Genomic DNA, 16,999 nt, shown 5'->3' with positions numbered 1-16,999 from the left:
CTGCCAAGGGGAGTGCTTCTCAGCCTCCTGGAAGCTAAGTGCCCAACATCCAATTCAGTCACTGAGACTCCCTAAGCACCTCACAGGACCCACTGGTTCCTTCAAGCTGAACACTCATGGTGATTGGGTATGGAACTCCAGGGACGAAATCAAGGGGTGAGAGGTGCTAGAGAAACAAAGAAATGAGCAATAGAGCTGTTGTCCTGATTCCAGACCTGCTGCACACTTGGAAAATGTTTGTTGAATGAGAAGTACCTGTGGCCCCTGACATCAGCCCCACTTCTAGCCCTCTTGCTTTTTCAAAAACCGTAGTTTGGAAAAGGTAAGAATATCTTATTTGACATTAGATGTGCTATTAATCCCTCTGAAACTCAGCTACCCCCTGATAAAGTAGAGATGATATTGGCACCTGCCTCATAGGGGCTTCTGGAAGTGGTAAAGGGGCTTGTAAATATAAAGTGCTTAGCGGAGTTTCTAGCACTTTTTAAGTGTTCAGCAAATGCTATTGCATTCAGAGCAAGAGTATTTGTACTCCAATGCCTCATCCAGGATCCACCCATTTCTTAACTTCCAGGAAACAAGAACTATCAAGAGAAAAGGGGTTAGTGCTGGATTATCTCAGCAATGATGACCATTGCCATGAGGATTCACCTCACAATTTTTGGCCAAATTGTATATATTAAACTACCATAGCACATTGTTTGGGGTGTTGGTTACATAAAAGCTTCCTGTAAAACATGGAATTTTTAATAACCAACCTGGTTAATGAGGACTGAATGTGTGTATATGCTCATACATCAGACATGTATGGACCCAACGTGCATATACCCCCACACATCATAGACATACATGGACCCAATGTGCGTATACATTCATATGTCATAGACATGTCTGGATAGCTTGGGTTGCACTCTTTTTGACAGAATCGACTTGGTAGTTGCTCCGGTCTTCATGCTGCTTTATCAGCATAGACACAGCTCACTTATTAACTGCAAAATTGACTAGTGAATAGAGGATCATTTGTTTCAGCTAATCTAACTGACAGTCCATGGCACTCATCAGTAGATATTCAACTTATTAAATCAAAATGGCTAAATATATAAATAAATGCATATTGACAAACTCCAGCAATTGATTTTGCAAATAACATAACAGTGCTACAATGAGGGCTCCTAGAATTGGTGATTGCCAGTTTCCATATTGCACAGAGATGACATGTACAGGGGCGCTGCAGCAGCCATTGATTATATGTACAAGTCTGTCGATACAGTAAGAAACTCTCATTTTTGCTATAAAAGAAACTGTCAACCCTCCACTTTCCCCTTTGGCTCCAGCTGACTAATACAAGCTCTCAAAGCACAGGATTTCACTATCACACTTTTGCAGAGATGAACCGGCGGCTAATGATGCTAGTGGAGACTTGTTCACAGTGATTGACAGATTCCTTTCCCATGAATGGATGAACCCAGTAGGTGCTCTGATAACTCCTTACACCTCCTCACGGAGAGCTGGCACCCACACAACTAATTTAGTTTTATTTTAGAGGCAGCCTAACCTCCTGCTTTGGAAGGGTCTCTTTCTTCCAAGGAAGAGCATATGCATACACAATGCGTCAGGTGTTATGTATGTGGGAGAGTCTCCAAAAGCATCCAGAAAGAAGGCAAATAAGAGCTAAAATATATTGTGTAAAATTATACCAAACCCCTTTCGAAGTGTCTTACATGTAATTACTTTAGTCCTCAGAACATCCTTAGAGATTGGTACTCTTAATATGTCTAATTTTCAGATGAGAAAACTGAAGCACAGAGAGTTAAAGTAACTTTCCCAAGGTCATACTGCTGAGTGGTGACTATCCTTGTGTTTCTCTCTGCCCATCCTTTCCCTCTGCTCTGCCTTTCACTCTGGTGTCTGTTGTGATGATCACTCTTGAATTAGGATCACCAGAGCTCTACTCTCCAAGCCACAGAAAACAGCACAATATATTTTCATCTCCTCACAAACACATAAGACTGGCTTGAGGGTATTGTTCCTTGGTAGCAAATATTGAGATAAAAGTAGGGCTATCTTCCAGCAAAGTTGTGAAGCATACACTTTGCTTTGAAGATGAGGGGGTCTCAAACTTTTTATGGTGGAACATTTCAGACACTCAGAGAAATAGAAAGAGTAGTAGTACAATCCATCACCAAGATTTAGCAACTGTTACCATGCTGCCATATGTGCTTCTTTTATGTATTTTTGTCTTGGGCCATTTTAAAGTTAACAACAGACATCATGATGCTTCATTCCAAAATATATTAGCTTATTACAAAGAACAGACATTGTCCAACATTAATATCATATCATCATACCCAACTAAGTTCAAAGGCATTCTCTAATCTCATTTAACATCCAGTCTGTGGGCTCATGTCTTCAATCTTTATCTCTCTTTATAGAAGGCAACACTTCTGCTTCTCCAATCCTGTGTCTCCAGACCCAGTGCCTTTAATCCAGCTACATGCTCTACAAGACCCCTGCTGAGTTCTGGTGATGGGAATTCTAGTCTCTTCCTACTATCCCTCAAGTTCCATCATAAACACTCTGACCCAAGAACAAAGAGGAATATGTGGACATGTCCATTAGACATCATCACGGCAAACACAACACCTTTAAGGAAAGACCATAAGCCATCAATTTAACATTAGAAATTTGATGGATATCCCGAGGAATTGTTAAATAGTCAAACTCCTTGAACCTAATGATGCATTGAAGGCCAACATCAGTACACTATAACCTACCTGTAATTTCAGTTCACTTCAAAGTAATAGACTGGTGATATGTATGAGAAAGAAGAAAGAATTCCTATAGAGAACACTGAAGGTGGAAAATAGGGAACAACTATGAGCCTAATATGGTTGAGCATAGGCTGTGTTGCTCTGAATGGTCATGAGAGCACCAAGTTGTAGAACCAAGCTTGCTAATACATATTAGACCCAAGCCACAAGCAATTTCCGTGCATTCCTCCATTTCTCCAATAGTAGCCACTGTCTCTACCCAGGCATGGAATAGTTAGGGGTCTGTTCCATCCATTTTTTACCTGATTGCAAAGTCTCTCTTCTCTTCCCTCAACTAGTCCTTGAGGTTACTCCTGATCATTCTCTGTGATAAACAAACAACTCTCCTGTTTCCTCTGATTGGGTGCTAGAAGAATTGCCCAGTAGCTATGAAGATAAGAAGATTTTCAGATTCTAAGGAACAGCTTAAAGCAGGTCTCCCAGGTTCCTCATCACTTTGCATCTATTATTTAAGAAGAGAAAAATTCCTGGCAGGAAGCAGTCAAAGGCAGAAGTTTGAAAGAATATCAAGAAGGAAGTTGGCTCCTTGCCAATAGCTCCAACTAATCCCAAAACAAGGGCCATCTTTCATCCATTATGTTATTTGTTTATGTTAATATTCGGCACTGTCCTAAGTCATGTGGATGCAATGGTGACCAAGACAGGATGTAGATGTAGAGTTTACATTCTAGAGGGGAGACAAGTAAGGAAATTAAAATATAAATAAACTAGTAGCCCTGCGCATGAATCCATGCACCAGTAGCTCTCTGGGGGACCTGGCTGCTCCGCACCCGCTGCCCAGAGGCTCTCTGCAGCCCAGAGGCCCATCTGCGTCCTGGCCTGGCCAGAGGCCCATCCGCAGCCAGGCGCAGAATGCTGCCTGCTCTCAGTGGCCGCCCCCCCGGGACTGGGGGACTCGGCGGGGCTGAGAGGGCTGGGCACTGCCATCTTGTGGCTATGGGTGCCACCATCTTTGTGACAGAGTGATGGTTAATTTGCATATTACCCTTATTAGATAGGATTAAAACACTTAGAGAGTGAGAGTGGTAGATGATGAAAAATTAAAAGCTGCAATGGGGCTGGGGAATTGGGGGGGGAGGGTGCTACTTTATAGATTGGGTCAAGAAAGGCCCAAGAGGTGATATTTAAATGGCAACCTTAAGAAGGAGAAGCTATTTCCACTTTTGAAATTATTTGGGGGAAGAACATTCCAGAATGCAGGTGACTTATATGAGGGTCTCTCTGCCTCCACATGCCATTTTCCTTCCCCACGTGCACTTTTGGGATGGGTGTTATGGAGAAGTAAACTCTTTCTGTATGACCTTTGCAGCCAGACTCAGAACTCTTTCCCTGCCTCTTCATCCATGTCTGCACTTAATAATCTTTCGCAGTGCTCCTTTGAATAAATCAATTCCTAAGACATCACACACACATAAACACATACACACACATACACACACACACACACACACACACACACACACACACACACGCATGTACAGGTACAGAACTTGAGTTGAAAGAGACAGGAACAGTAGCAGGTACTGATTATGCTTCAGACCCAGGTGGCCCTATGATATGCTTGCTCATCTGAGAATTCTACTGACCACAAACATAATCCTAATCCATCAACTCCTAGCTGATCTGCTTTTCTGATATGATTATCCTCTCCCTCTAACACATTTTGAGTCCATCTTCCATCTGCAATTATTATCCTCTCCCTCTAACACATTTTGAATCCATCTTCCAGGCTACTGTTGGAGCACTCTAGCCTTCCAAATATTGGTGAACTTCTCACAATTCACCCTAATATCCAGAACCCTATACATAGCATAAAATACCATTGGCGATCTGAAGTTAATCTCCCTAGTGATAGTGATCTCTTCTCCCAAGATTCTTTCTTCTCTGCATGAATCCTGTATTTGCCAAACTCGTTAATTTTTTGGCTGTTCTCTCCAAACCCTAAGCTTTTTCAAGAATATGGCTTTACCAATGTGATATCTTCCATTTGAATGTTCCTCGGTGCCAATGCCCCCAATACCTAGGCCTGCCTGGAAAATGTCTATAATGTATTGCTCAAGACAGGTCAACACGTCCTTATCTTTGAAACCTTGTTTGAATTAATCAGGCCATGTTTTTCACCCCTTCCTCTGCACACATTTTTTATGGCACCTCCTGCCAGTGCTGGAATTCTTCATGAATACTACCAGGTCTATGCACTGCTGGCTCCCGTCACCCCAGCCTTTCAGATGCCAGCCTCAGGGATTGAACCTGCTGTTCAGTTTATGATCCAATATTTGCATAGCTTCTCTCTCATCTCCTTCAGGTTTCTGATCAGATGCCATCCTCACCGAACCTTATATACCCCTCTACCTTGGACAGCAACCTCTGCCTAATGGTGCATGGTATTGTCCAACATCATTATACAGCTGATCCTCATTATTTGCAAACTCACCTTCTACTTGCTAAAACGGATTTGTAAGTCTGAAATGTGTACTTCTGCTTTTGAAGTCATGTGTGGACGTACGCAGAGAGCAAAATACACATACGTTCACAGGTGAGGGGAACAAGGTGTCTCTCTGCTTCCTGTCTCAGCTCTCATATGTAAACAACTGTACTCTTTGCAGTCTAGTTAATACCTGTGTTTTGCATTACACAGTGCTGATGTGCTGTCCAGGGTCCCTAAGTGTAGGAAGGATGTAATGTGCCTACAGAAAACATGCGTGTTGGGTACATAAAAGCTTCCTGGAAAACATGGAATTTTTAATAACCAACTTGGTTAATGAGGACTGAATGTGCATATATGCTCATACATCAGACATGGAGTTACAGTGCTGTTGCTGTGAGTTCAATGGTGATGAATCAGAAAAATATACTATACGAGGTGTCTTTAAACAGAAACACACATAAAACAGGGCTATGTCTCGATTGATTGACGAAAATGTTGTGACCAAAGGCTCACTAGAATCTAATCCTGCCTTCCTCCTAGGAGCGATAAGCATTCACAATTCACCAATTCAGTGTCTCTGGCATGTTTAAGTAGAATATAACAGTGAATAACAAGAACTGGATGTACTTACCTTTTTTTGGTAAATGATCTGCCTCTCCCCAGAGAAAAAAAATGTAAGCTCCATTAAAGCAGGGACTGTACTGCACATCCAATGGCTATATTTCCCCTTCCCCTGCCTATCACAGTGTCTGACACATAGTAGGTGCTCAATAAATATGTGTTGAATCACAGTGAACCAGAAGCTGATCAAAGATAGAGAGTATTTTTTCCTACCTTTGTGCCGCTACTTTTTTTTTTTTGTTGTTGTTGTTTTTAAAGATGCTTTTTTTTAAATATATATTTTATTGATTTTTTACAGAGAGGAAGAGAGAGGGATAGAGAGTTAGAAACATCGATGAGAGAAACATCGATCAGCTGCCTCTTGCACACCCCCCACTGGGGATGTGCCCGCAACCAAGGTACATGCCCTTGACCGGAATCGAACCCGGGACCCTTGAGTCCGCAGGCCGACGCTCTATCCACTGAGCCAAACCGGTTTCGGCGAGCCAAACCGGTTTGGGCTGTGCCGCTAGTTTTTAACCAAGCAACTAGCACGTTGTAAATTCCAAGTACTAGTTGAATAAATGAATAAAGGAATGAATGAATGGACTCAATCTCTGAACCCAAGATAATAGCCAAGCCTGGATTTGAGCTAGAGCTTTTCATCCAGGAACACCGTGTTCTACTCTGCTACTATTTTAGCACGATTGCCTTATTTGTAACATTATCCTTAAGACAGATTTTGATGCACAGCTTCAATCTTGGATGCATCATTGCACTGCATCTGTAATATGCTCTAGAAGGCTCTCATCCCTAATACATTGAAATTGCAAAATACACAAAAGCTTTTCAATGCCCAGGCGAAGTGCATTACAGTACAAAGTAGAAATTTTTGATGCAGTAATTCAGTGCATCCTTCTTTTCCCAAGGCAAAATCTATTTGGCCTCAATCAAATTGCCCAGATTTTAACTTGGCCAAGCTTAAAGGTATTTCAAAACAGATGTAGTATATTTGCTTCAAATAGATCTTCTAGGAACCCCGTAAACCTCTGCTTGATGCTTTATACCTTAAAGTACAAATTAGATTTTTTTAAAGAAACACTAGAACGTTCATGGACTGTTTTCATGGCAGAATTGAAAATTGATTAGTCAGTGTTAGCCAGGCTTTCTGGACCCTCCTTGGATGTTAAAAGGAGAGAAAAGGATGCTGTGGCTTAAAAGTTATAAATGAAATCTGATAGCAATGGTTAGCTTTGTACACAATGGCACCAAGGGAGACATGGAAATAAAAAGATGGCCGGCCAAGTTCCCACTTTTGGGGTGTGTGTGTGTGTGTGTGTGTGTGTGTGTGGCCTATTTCTCTCCTAAGATCCTCCGAGGGCTGACAATGCGAGAGCAGAAGCGCCTCTACAGCAAAAAACTCAATACATATGAAGCACTTCCTCGGTATTACAGTTCCTAGGCTTTAGGGGGAAGTGGCCTCGTCCGTCCTGACACTCACAGTGCTCCCGTTCGAGGCACACATGAGAAATGAGCGACTCCCCTTGTTGTGTTGAGTATGACAAGAGAAAAGTAGAGAGGCCATGAGAGAGGGGGCAGGGACACATTCTTGTCTGCGGGGGGGGGGGGGGGGGGGTCAAGAAAGGCTCGTGGAGGCAAGGGGCTTTGGAATCTACAACCGGGCAAGGGGCAGAAGGAACCAGTTAAGGAAGAGGTGGTTGACATGGCAGGGAGGGGACAAGAAGGATGAAGATTCCGCTTGAAAACCATTGATAGCTCCTCCACAGCCTCTCAACTACAGCAAGTCCTTGGATATCATCATTGCGTTCCACACCGTTTCAGTGTCATGTAGATGAGAAAACAATTGATTCCAGCCAGCACTACTGTCTGTGTGGAGTTCACATGTCCTCCCCTGCCTGCGTGGGTTTGCTCCAGGGACTCCAGTTTCCTCCCACACCCCAAAGATGTGCACGAGAGGTGGACTGGCATGTCTGAATTGTCCCAGGATGAGTGCGTGTTGGGGTGAGGGCCCTGGGGGATGGAAGGGTGTCTTGCCCAGACTGGGTCCCACCTTGCACCCTGAGTTGTAAGGACAGTCTCCAGCCACCCGACCTTGCACTGGGATAAGTGGGCTGGAAAACTAACTTGTTTTTATTCATCTTCCTTAAATGTATGAATAGCTCACATGTATTTCAATGTTGACTATTAGAAGTGTTTTGGGTCTTTATTTAGAAGTTTGGTGATGCTTTTGTGGCCAGAAATATGCCTAGGAACCAAATTCTTGTTCATGTCAATTAGCCTGAGCAATAGTTGGTTTCATTATACGTCCTTTCGCTTAACGTCATAGTTTCCAAGAACCTATCAACAACGTGAAGGGAGGACCCAGTGCCCCACTGCCTTCAGTTAGTGTTCAGGCCTTGTGGAGGAGCTGCTGTTTGGAAGCTAAGTAACCACGGGAACTGTGTCTTCTTCATCACTTTACCTCCGGCACCTCGCCTTTGTGTGGCCACATGCATGTATACTGAAGTAATCACCTGGCCCCTCCTACCCTGCCAGCCTGAGACCCCACACCCTCCGACTCCCCCAGGTACCTGGCTGGAAACACAGCACACTGTTCCATGAGTCCCTCCTTTTGACAGTCTCCCATTCTTTGTCATCCAGATCGAACGCCCATTGCACTGAGAAGCCTTCCCAGACCAAGTGTAAGGACATTGCCATTTAAGGCACAATGAATTGGCCCTTGTGAATATCTTTATGCACTTATTCCGGGTGCTGTCATCATTTATCCCATTATAACACAAGTTCCAAGCAATAGAGCCATCTCTGACTCATCTCTCTGCCCCTGGTGAAAATGGGGCAAGCACTTGGCACATTTTTCCTAAGGTTTTCTAGGCTGCTGCTTTTCTGTTCTTGCAATGGCATCACTATTGTCTGCAAATATGGTAGACTGGTCCCAGCAGCCTCAGTGCCCCATCACCCACTGAACAGCCTCCCTCATTCAACGTCGGTGAAGGGGCCAGTTTACTTTGGGGTTTTCTCTCAATGGAAATCTAGCCTATGATTTCATGCCTTATCCTTATCAGGTTAAGTAGAAGGAAAAATGAAACAAAGGAGATGCCAGCCCCTTGCTGATGGCACATGGCAGCCTTCTGCACCTGCTAAAGCATAATCTGACTAGACAATAAATGAGAAAGAAACAACTTGCAGACTTCCACGCCTGTTTGGCAAGGTCGGCATGCATTAGAGTGACTAGAATTTCATAGGAGTTAAATAATATTTTTGTTAGATGGCTGGCTGGATGGACACAAATTCAGATTTTGGGGTTTTTGAAAGTGGATTAAATGAATGGTGATTGGGAATCCCGAGTTCTTTAACTGGTTGGTTGCATTTCCACCCCTGCCAAGTTCTTATGTCAAGAAGTCTGACTAACTAACATAAAGACAGATAGTCTGGCATTCTCCTGGTAGATTGTGGTGGCAGAGTTGGGGGTGGAGCTGCAAAGATGTAGAAAAGTTTCTTTCTCTCTCTCTCTCTCTCTCTCTCTCTCTCTCTCTCTCTCTTCAGAGTAACCTGCATAATTGTAAATGACTCAACTTTTTTGGCAATCATGTTCTTCATTCTTATTCTTCTGCATCTTTTTGGCTGAGTATTGTGCTACTCTTAGATCATAGTCATTTTAAAATGATTTAGGAGAAATCATTACAAAATGAAGTATCTTTTAAAAAATACAGAAAGTTTTCTGGCCTATTTGAAACCCTGAATAAGAACTAATAGTTGAGGGTAACATCTACTCTTTTGCCATTAAGTGATACGCTAAGGACCATTTACTGATGAAACCAACCAGCAGGAAACAGGTCATTGATTACAGAATGACTAAAAGTATTTCCCTTCATTTTACTAACTGAAAACTGTAATATGAAGTATCCCTTTCAGTTAAAATATTTATGGCGACAATAACTCTGAACTGTGCTTGATGGGGAAGCTGTAGTGGGGGAAGGGCAGCACCGACACCTCTTAGAATGGGTTCCTAGGAAGGTCAGTTCGGGCCAAGTTTCATCAGGCAATAAACCAATATTCCAAAGTTTGGTCTGTGTTACAAACGACTTAAGTAACAGGCAGGATCAAGAACTAAGAAATGGGAGGGTTCCAAGATGACGGCAGAGTAAGTAGAAGCTACACTCACCTGCTCCTGGTGCCAAACCAGATTTAGAGCTCAATTATAGGGCAGTCCACCTGAATAACCAAGTGCAGGCTAGTTGAACATAAATATTATAACCAAGGATTTATAGACGAGTCTGGTAAGAAAAGATGGAGGCAGGGAAAGGGCTGCCTCTCCCCACTCCCCCACCCCCACTCACATGCAGCTGTGGAGAAGGTGGAGGGATAGATGTCTCAGTGCAGAAGTCCCCCCTCCCAAGAGCTGGGGGTCTCAACCCCACTCTGGGATCCCCAACCCAGAGCACCAAAGCCAGGAAGAGGAGCCTGACGGCATATGGCAGTGAAACTCAGTAGGGATTCAGTCTGCTTGGGAGAGAAGAGAGGCTGCTAGAGACCCAGACGCCGTCTTCCCAGGGTCCAGCACAACTACTGTTACAACACCAGCCTGGGGAGTGCACTACAATTACTGGGGACACCACCTTGCACCCAACAGGGACCTGTGCGACACACTTTTTCTTGGCGGGAACTCGGACAGTAATTGAGCCGTGTAGTTTTCGAACTGGAGCCATTCCTCCCTACCTTGCATGCACAGCCTTCCCTTCCCACCACCGGTGGCCCCACCCTGCTGGGCTCAGTCCCGCAGGGAGATCAGAGTGCTATGCAGAGCACATCTCCCTGGGAGGCTCCTGTGTGGGACGGAGACAAGTGCTGGGTTGTGTGGCTGAGGCGCATGGGGAAGGATATATAGTGCCCCACCTGTAGGCTCGGCTGATTCCACCCCCAATAGGAAACAATTGTGATCTATCCTCCTGAGTCCCGGTGGCCCTGCCCTACTGAGCTTGCAGAGGTTGGTTTCACTCAACCTGAACCTGCAGTGTGCTCCTTCCAGGGGAGCGAGGGTCAGAAACTCTGGCAGAGACTGAGTGGTATGGCTCTGGAATAGAGGCCACTTTCACCCCACTGAGTACCAGACCATGCTGTCCCCCAAGTAGAAGACCCACTAGCCCCATCCCCCTGATCCCAGTCACCTGCCCTATTGAGCTCATGCCTTGTGGAAGGGTCTGAAGGATGCGACCAGCTTGAGCCCATTCTACAGTCTCTCTGCAGGAGGCTTACAAGGAAGACCAGATGACCTCAGGGAGTAGCAGTGTGGCCAACAGGAGGAGGCGGACCTCAGGGTGCCTTGGAACTTTTGCCTTTCTGCCCTGGTTCAGAACTGGAGGAAGCTGACCCTTGTACACAGCTTGGCACCTCTCATGCACACCCAGGCCCAGTAGAAGCAGCCACAAATAGCAAACTGTGTGGTAGCTCTAGACAGGTAGCCCAAGGTTGGTTACAGGGAGTGTCTGAAATCAATCTGCACCGGAACCCCACCCAAGTGGACCCGTAACCAACACAACCATTGGTGGGCTTCAGACCACACCAGAGCACGATCCAGCTAACCACACAAGTGGCACACCCCAAAGGAGATCCCAGCAGGGACCAGACCCTGCTGGAAACAACCCCACCTCAGGGGACAGCTGCCGTAAAGGGGCTCATACACTGTCATCAAGGTCTATCCTTACAGTCAGCCAGCCTGAGGGTTAACCACATCTGCAAACAGGCCAACAGCACTCAAGACTGAACTACAACAGGAGGGAACCCACAACCCGCACAGGAGACATTCTGGGAGCCCCCAGCTCAGGTGATCAGGAAGATTGCATGACTGAGCCCCCCTCCCCAAGAAAACTCCAACATAAAACCACCATAACAAATTTGAGAGTCATAGCAAATCTAGAAAATACACAGTGACAAACACAAGAAGGCACACAAAATGGGGAGACAAAGAAATATGCTTCAAATAAAGAATAAGAGTAATCCCCAGAAAAAGAAACAAATGAAATGGAAGCAACTGAGATACCAGATGCAGATTTCAAAACACTTCTTATCTGGATGCACAAGCAACACTATCTATAGTTGATGGGCAGCTACACATGCAGTAGAGTATGAAATCACCTTGGGAAGGATGCAAACCAACATCAGAATAATAGCTTTGGTGGGTGGAGGAGGGGAGGATGGCAGTGTGTGTGTGTGTGGGGGGGGGAGTGGGAAGGGTTCCCATCAGGTTTTATTTCCTCAGGATGGACAAAAGGACACCTGAAGCACAGATGTCAATATGTCAACATGTGTTGTACTCTGGACTGTGATAGACTATAGTTTTCACCTTTTGTGGCTATTTGAACCACTTCATATACACACTTATACATGCATACATTTATACATACACATTTAATTTTTTTAAAAGAGCTCTGGAGAACACATGGAATAATGTCAATGAACTATAGAATGCCTTATGATCCTATATAATAAAAGACTAATATGCAAATCAACCAAATGGCGGAATGACAAGTTGCTATGACACGCACGGACCACTGGGGGCGGACACTCAATGCAGGAGCTGCCCCTGGTGGTCAGTGCGCTCCCACAGGGGGAGTTTTGCTCAGCCAGAAGCCGGGCTCATGGCTGGTGAGTGCAGCAGCAGTGGTGGGAGCCTCTTCCGCCTCCCTGGCAGCACTAAGGATGTCCGACTGACGGCTTAGGCAGCAGTCAGTCAGACATCCCCTGAGGGCTCCCGGACTGCAAGTGGGCACAGGCTGGACTGAGGGGACCACCCCCCTTGAGTGCACCAATTTTGTGCACCGGGCCTCTAGTTTAAAAATAAAGAAATTGAATATGTGGTGGGGGGAAGGCGTGTTTAATGTTACTTATTCAGTGTTTTCCATAATTCAGTGTTTCTTATCCCTGAGACTTCCTCCTTTTCTATTTTTTTCTTTATTTCTGATCATCTGGATTATAAAAGTTTCAGAGACCACACTTTGAGAAATGAAATTTTTTCTTTGAGACAGAAAGGCTCAGAAAAAAATTAAGGAGAACACAACCAGTTCACTGAAGTTAATGTCCAATTGAGTTTGATTTTGACCAACACGAAGAATAAGTTGGAATGTCTGGCCTTTATGAAGTAGCAAAGGCACATCAGTCATTCAATAGCCAGGTTCCACACCCTGCCTCATTATAAACATCACATCAAGAGATGTTGCTTTGAGAACTACTGATGCAGATAACTTAAAATTCAGTAGGGATCATACCTTCTCCTTAAAACTTATAACTTCATAAGAAAAAAATTCCAGCTATTTCAAAATAAAAAAGTCTATTTCACAAGTGTTTTACTGTACAACTATTTTGAGTGAAGCATTTTCTTTTCTAGACCATAAACTGCATTGCTATTCAAATAAATGGAATTATTGGATACCATAGAAGTACTTATTTACTCATAAGGCCATAATGGTTTAAAAATAAACACTGTAATTCATTGGACATTGATCTGAAAAGTACAAAATAGCCATCTGAGGACCTGCACACCATCAGTACTATTTCGACGCAATGCCCCTAAGCTCTTCTGAGAAGGCAGCATGTACCGAGGGTAATCGTTTGTATAGAACTTTATAATTTAAAAATACATTTATGCACTGTGTTACCAGGTGAGAAATGGGTGTTTCATACATTCATGCAATTCCTAGCCCACAGGGTGACAATTTTTCTACTCCTTTCACAAAGGCCCCGAGAAGTTCAGTGTCACTGAACTGGTCTGGGTCCCACCTCAGGTAACTGACAGAGCTGAATCAGAACCTGGGTCTGTGAAGCCAGACCCCTCCTCTGTACATCGGAGATTATAAACAGCACTCACCTCGAGGCTCCTGGAGAACACACGATGATCCATGCCAGGCATTGGCGAATTTCCTTTATCATTATCCTTTCTAACTTTTTAACATGTAACTTCATCTCGATTATAGTTTAATACAAACCAGTGCTCAGCTTTACAATGCAAGGGCAACATTTTCTCACTTACTAACTTGTGTGGCAAATACTCCTCCTGGGTGTTTTAAAGTCACCTGTTTGAGGAATTTCAGAAGCTTGATTTTTTTTTTTTTTTTTTTTTTTCTCTCTACAGTTATGCTCATCTAGAAAACAATCTTGCTTAGTCACTCAGAGAGGTGGTCTGATATTTAGGTCAGTATAAGCTTCCGGGTTGGTTTGTTCCCCCACCTTTGTCCTGAGGATAACTAACACCTTGGCATTTGACAGGCCCACAAGGACTGTTTGTTGCCTCTTTCCATTGGGGTGTTCTAGCTATGACACTATAAAGAGGCTTCAGAGTAAAAGAAAAAAAAAACATCTTTAGAAAGTTTTTCTCCTTATACTCAAACCAAGCATATTGTTGAAGACAATGAAGGCTGTGATAACACAGGGAACCTTTGTAGAAGACTCAGGATAATTGAAGCCATGTGTTTAATGAGGGAGGATGCATCATGACCAGTCTCATGATCAGATTTCCCGTGGAACCCTGAGTTTCATGTAATTCTATTTTTACTTTAACTTTAGCTGATTAATACAACATGATTTATTAGAGAAACGAGTCTTCAGAAGTCAGCATTTCTCAGGAGTGCCCAAATTTTGAATCCCGAAAATCAGAGCAGTCTTTTTGTGGCATGTAGATGTGCTATATTGCATCTGTAACACACTGGCTGCATCACTCAAAAGTGTAGATACAAACCCCCTCTTAGTGTGTTCTTGTGCCTTCTCTGTTCCTCCAAATTTACAGATAGGTCCCTACTTAAGAGTTCTGGAAGAATCCTTGCTACTTATGTGTGTTAAATGAACAGTACTACTTAGAATCTAAGAAAAGTAAAATAAATCACCCGTAAATGGTACATGAACTTACCTTGTGTCCAACAGCGGTGGATGCAAAACTGCTAAGATTTTGTGAGTAAAGAGCATATCACATCACAGCAACTGTTTCACTTGGTACTGAGAACCAGGATATAAAGCAGAGTCATACCTGGGGTCTCGGTGTCTGTTTCCAGCATAAGGGCAGGAAAGCGTCTGATTTGCTCATCAGCTGCTCATCAGTGCCCAGGCTCCCGTCTGGCAGGTGGTAGGCAATCGGCACATCTCTACGAATAAATGATTGAATGAATGAGTGAGTGAAGGTGAAATCACTGTACCAAAAGTAAAAATAATTTATTCTGCATTTAAGGGGGGAGGGATGTAGGCTGTGTTGAGACACATGCAAGATTGAAGTAGCTTCAAACCTTGATGAAAACAGGTCTGCAAATTACCATTTACAACTTATTATGATAACACTACAAAAGCCAATCTATAGCAATTTGACTCTGAATCAGAGCTGGAGAAGGTACTTTGATTGACCTCATCTTTGGTCAACCCAGGTAAATTCCAGAGATGCAGGACAGATCTTTCCCAGGCAAAGGCCTTTTATTATGAGAAGGTCTGGGAGAAGAAGACACAACAAAATACAGTGCAACATGGGTGGGCCTTTTACTGGTACGCTCAGGGCTGGCTAATTAGAAAGCATGATACCCGCTGATAACCTTACTAACGTTACAAAGCATAAAGAGGAAGAAGGCTGCAGACATCTCAGAACAGAGAAGAAATAGTCACGGGAGTCCAAAGTGATGTGTGAGTTCCTCAATGGTGCATCGTCCCCATTCTTACTTTGCACCCAAGTCATCACAGATATAATTCTGCTTCTACCTTTGCAAATATAGGGTCATGGCACCACTGACTTTTTCACGTTTTTCTTTCAGGCCCTGCTGCAAAAAAGAAGTATGTCAGTTATAATAACCTGGTTATCTAAGCTGTTCCACTCCTTGGAACCACGGAGGAGGACGACCCTCAGTTATTTCGTCATCCAACCTGGCATAGGACTCTTTTGGTCCTGCCCGCTGCCCATCACTGGAGGAGCATCCTCAGCCGGACAACCAATGTTAGAGGATCCAAGTGTCCTACACAGCTGCTTTATGAAATATTCCTACTTTATCTTGGCTTAATAAGTCACTGGCATCAGCACTGCCAACTTGGCTGCAGTTTTGGACCTTCCCTACGGAAGGGCGTGTTGAAACTCAAGTCCCACCCAGGCTCTCTAGGATGAACCGCTGAGAGCCACAGTGACTGTTGTCGGGGCTGACCTGTCTTTCTACGTATGTACTTCCAGGTTGCAAGGTTTTGAAATTTTCTGTACAGTTTGTGAGGACTTTTGCACTTTGCCATCCGATGTTGTACCTCGGTTCACTGTTTGTTTTCGAATGCCCTGTTTTCATAGAGCCCTATTCTCTCAGACGGCAAAATATTTGGGGAAATTTTAAAACAAAATTTTAAAAAGATCTCGGCAGACTAAAATCTATATTTAAACCGCATACACACACGACTGTATAATTATGATTATAGTACCATTGCAAATCATGTTATTTTTTTTAAGACAAAAAGATACTTAAAGACCAATAACTGTGCTGATTAGTAGGTCCCACCTATCTATTGGTAGGTCACACGGAAGGAAGGTATAGGCTGAACTGAATAGAGGTCTTGATGTTCAGAATGCATGCCGGTAATGTATTTTACAGTACATGTTAATAATACGTTCAATATTTGTATTTGTGTTCTCTTCTGTTATTTTATTTAGGGTATATGGATATTTTGCAATAATTTTAATAATGATCAAGCTCTTTGAAGAAAAGAATATGGGATTTTTCACGTCTTGAGGTTTTGTTCATGCCCCCCTATGACTGACCAGTGTGATAAGGACTTTAAAAAAAAAAGCATGTATGTTTTTTACTGTTTGTAATAAGTACTTTCGTTAATCTTGCTGCTTATGTGCCAATTTAGTGGAAACACACCCTTGCTGAGAAATTCCTTCTTTCCATTCTCTTTCAATTCTGTGATATTGTCCAAGAATGTATCAATAAAATACTTTGGTTAACTTTTTTATTTTCTGCAATAAGTATTTTTAGTTGTTTTTCCCCTTCGAGTTACAGTTTGTTTCATAAAATCTAAAGCCAGGGAACAATGGAGCCCACAGTTGTTAAAGGCACAGGCCTGAGCTCACAGCTGCAGCCAGACCTCAAAGAAAGGAACGCTACAACGCCCACAC

General features: G+C 43.5%; 1 protein-coding gene across 1 annotated transcript in view; it reads left to right on the top strand.

Moving 5' to 3' along the window:
* The window catches only part of GRM7 (glutamate metabotropic receptor 7), a gene marked incomplete at both ends in the record, with an annotated part of 782,439 nt that extends 766,730 nt beyond the window's left edge, over positions 1–15,709 (top strand). Inside the window, one exon of the mRNA XM_079794370.1 lies at positions 15,660–15,709. Within this exon, the coding sequence (XP_079650496.1) occupies positions 15,660–15,709 (50 nt within the window). The remainder of the gene's footprint in view (positions 1–15,659) is intronic.
* Between the last annotated feature and the right edge of the window lie 1,290 nt (positions 15,710–16,999).

The sequence above is a fragment of the Cnephaeus nilssonii genome, assembly GCF_951640355.1.
Source record: "Cnephaeus nilssonii genome assembly, chromosome: 17".
Taxonomy (NCBI): domain Eukaryota; kingdom Metazoa; phylum Chordata; class Mammalia; order Chiroptera; family Vespertilionidae; genus Cnephaeus; species Cnephaeus nilssonii.
The sequence above is the reverse complement of the archived record's forward strand: the minus strand, read 5'-3'. Positions and strand labels throughout refer to the sequence as shown.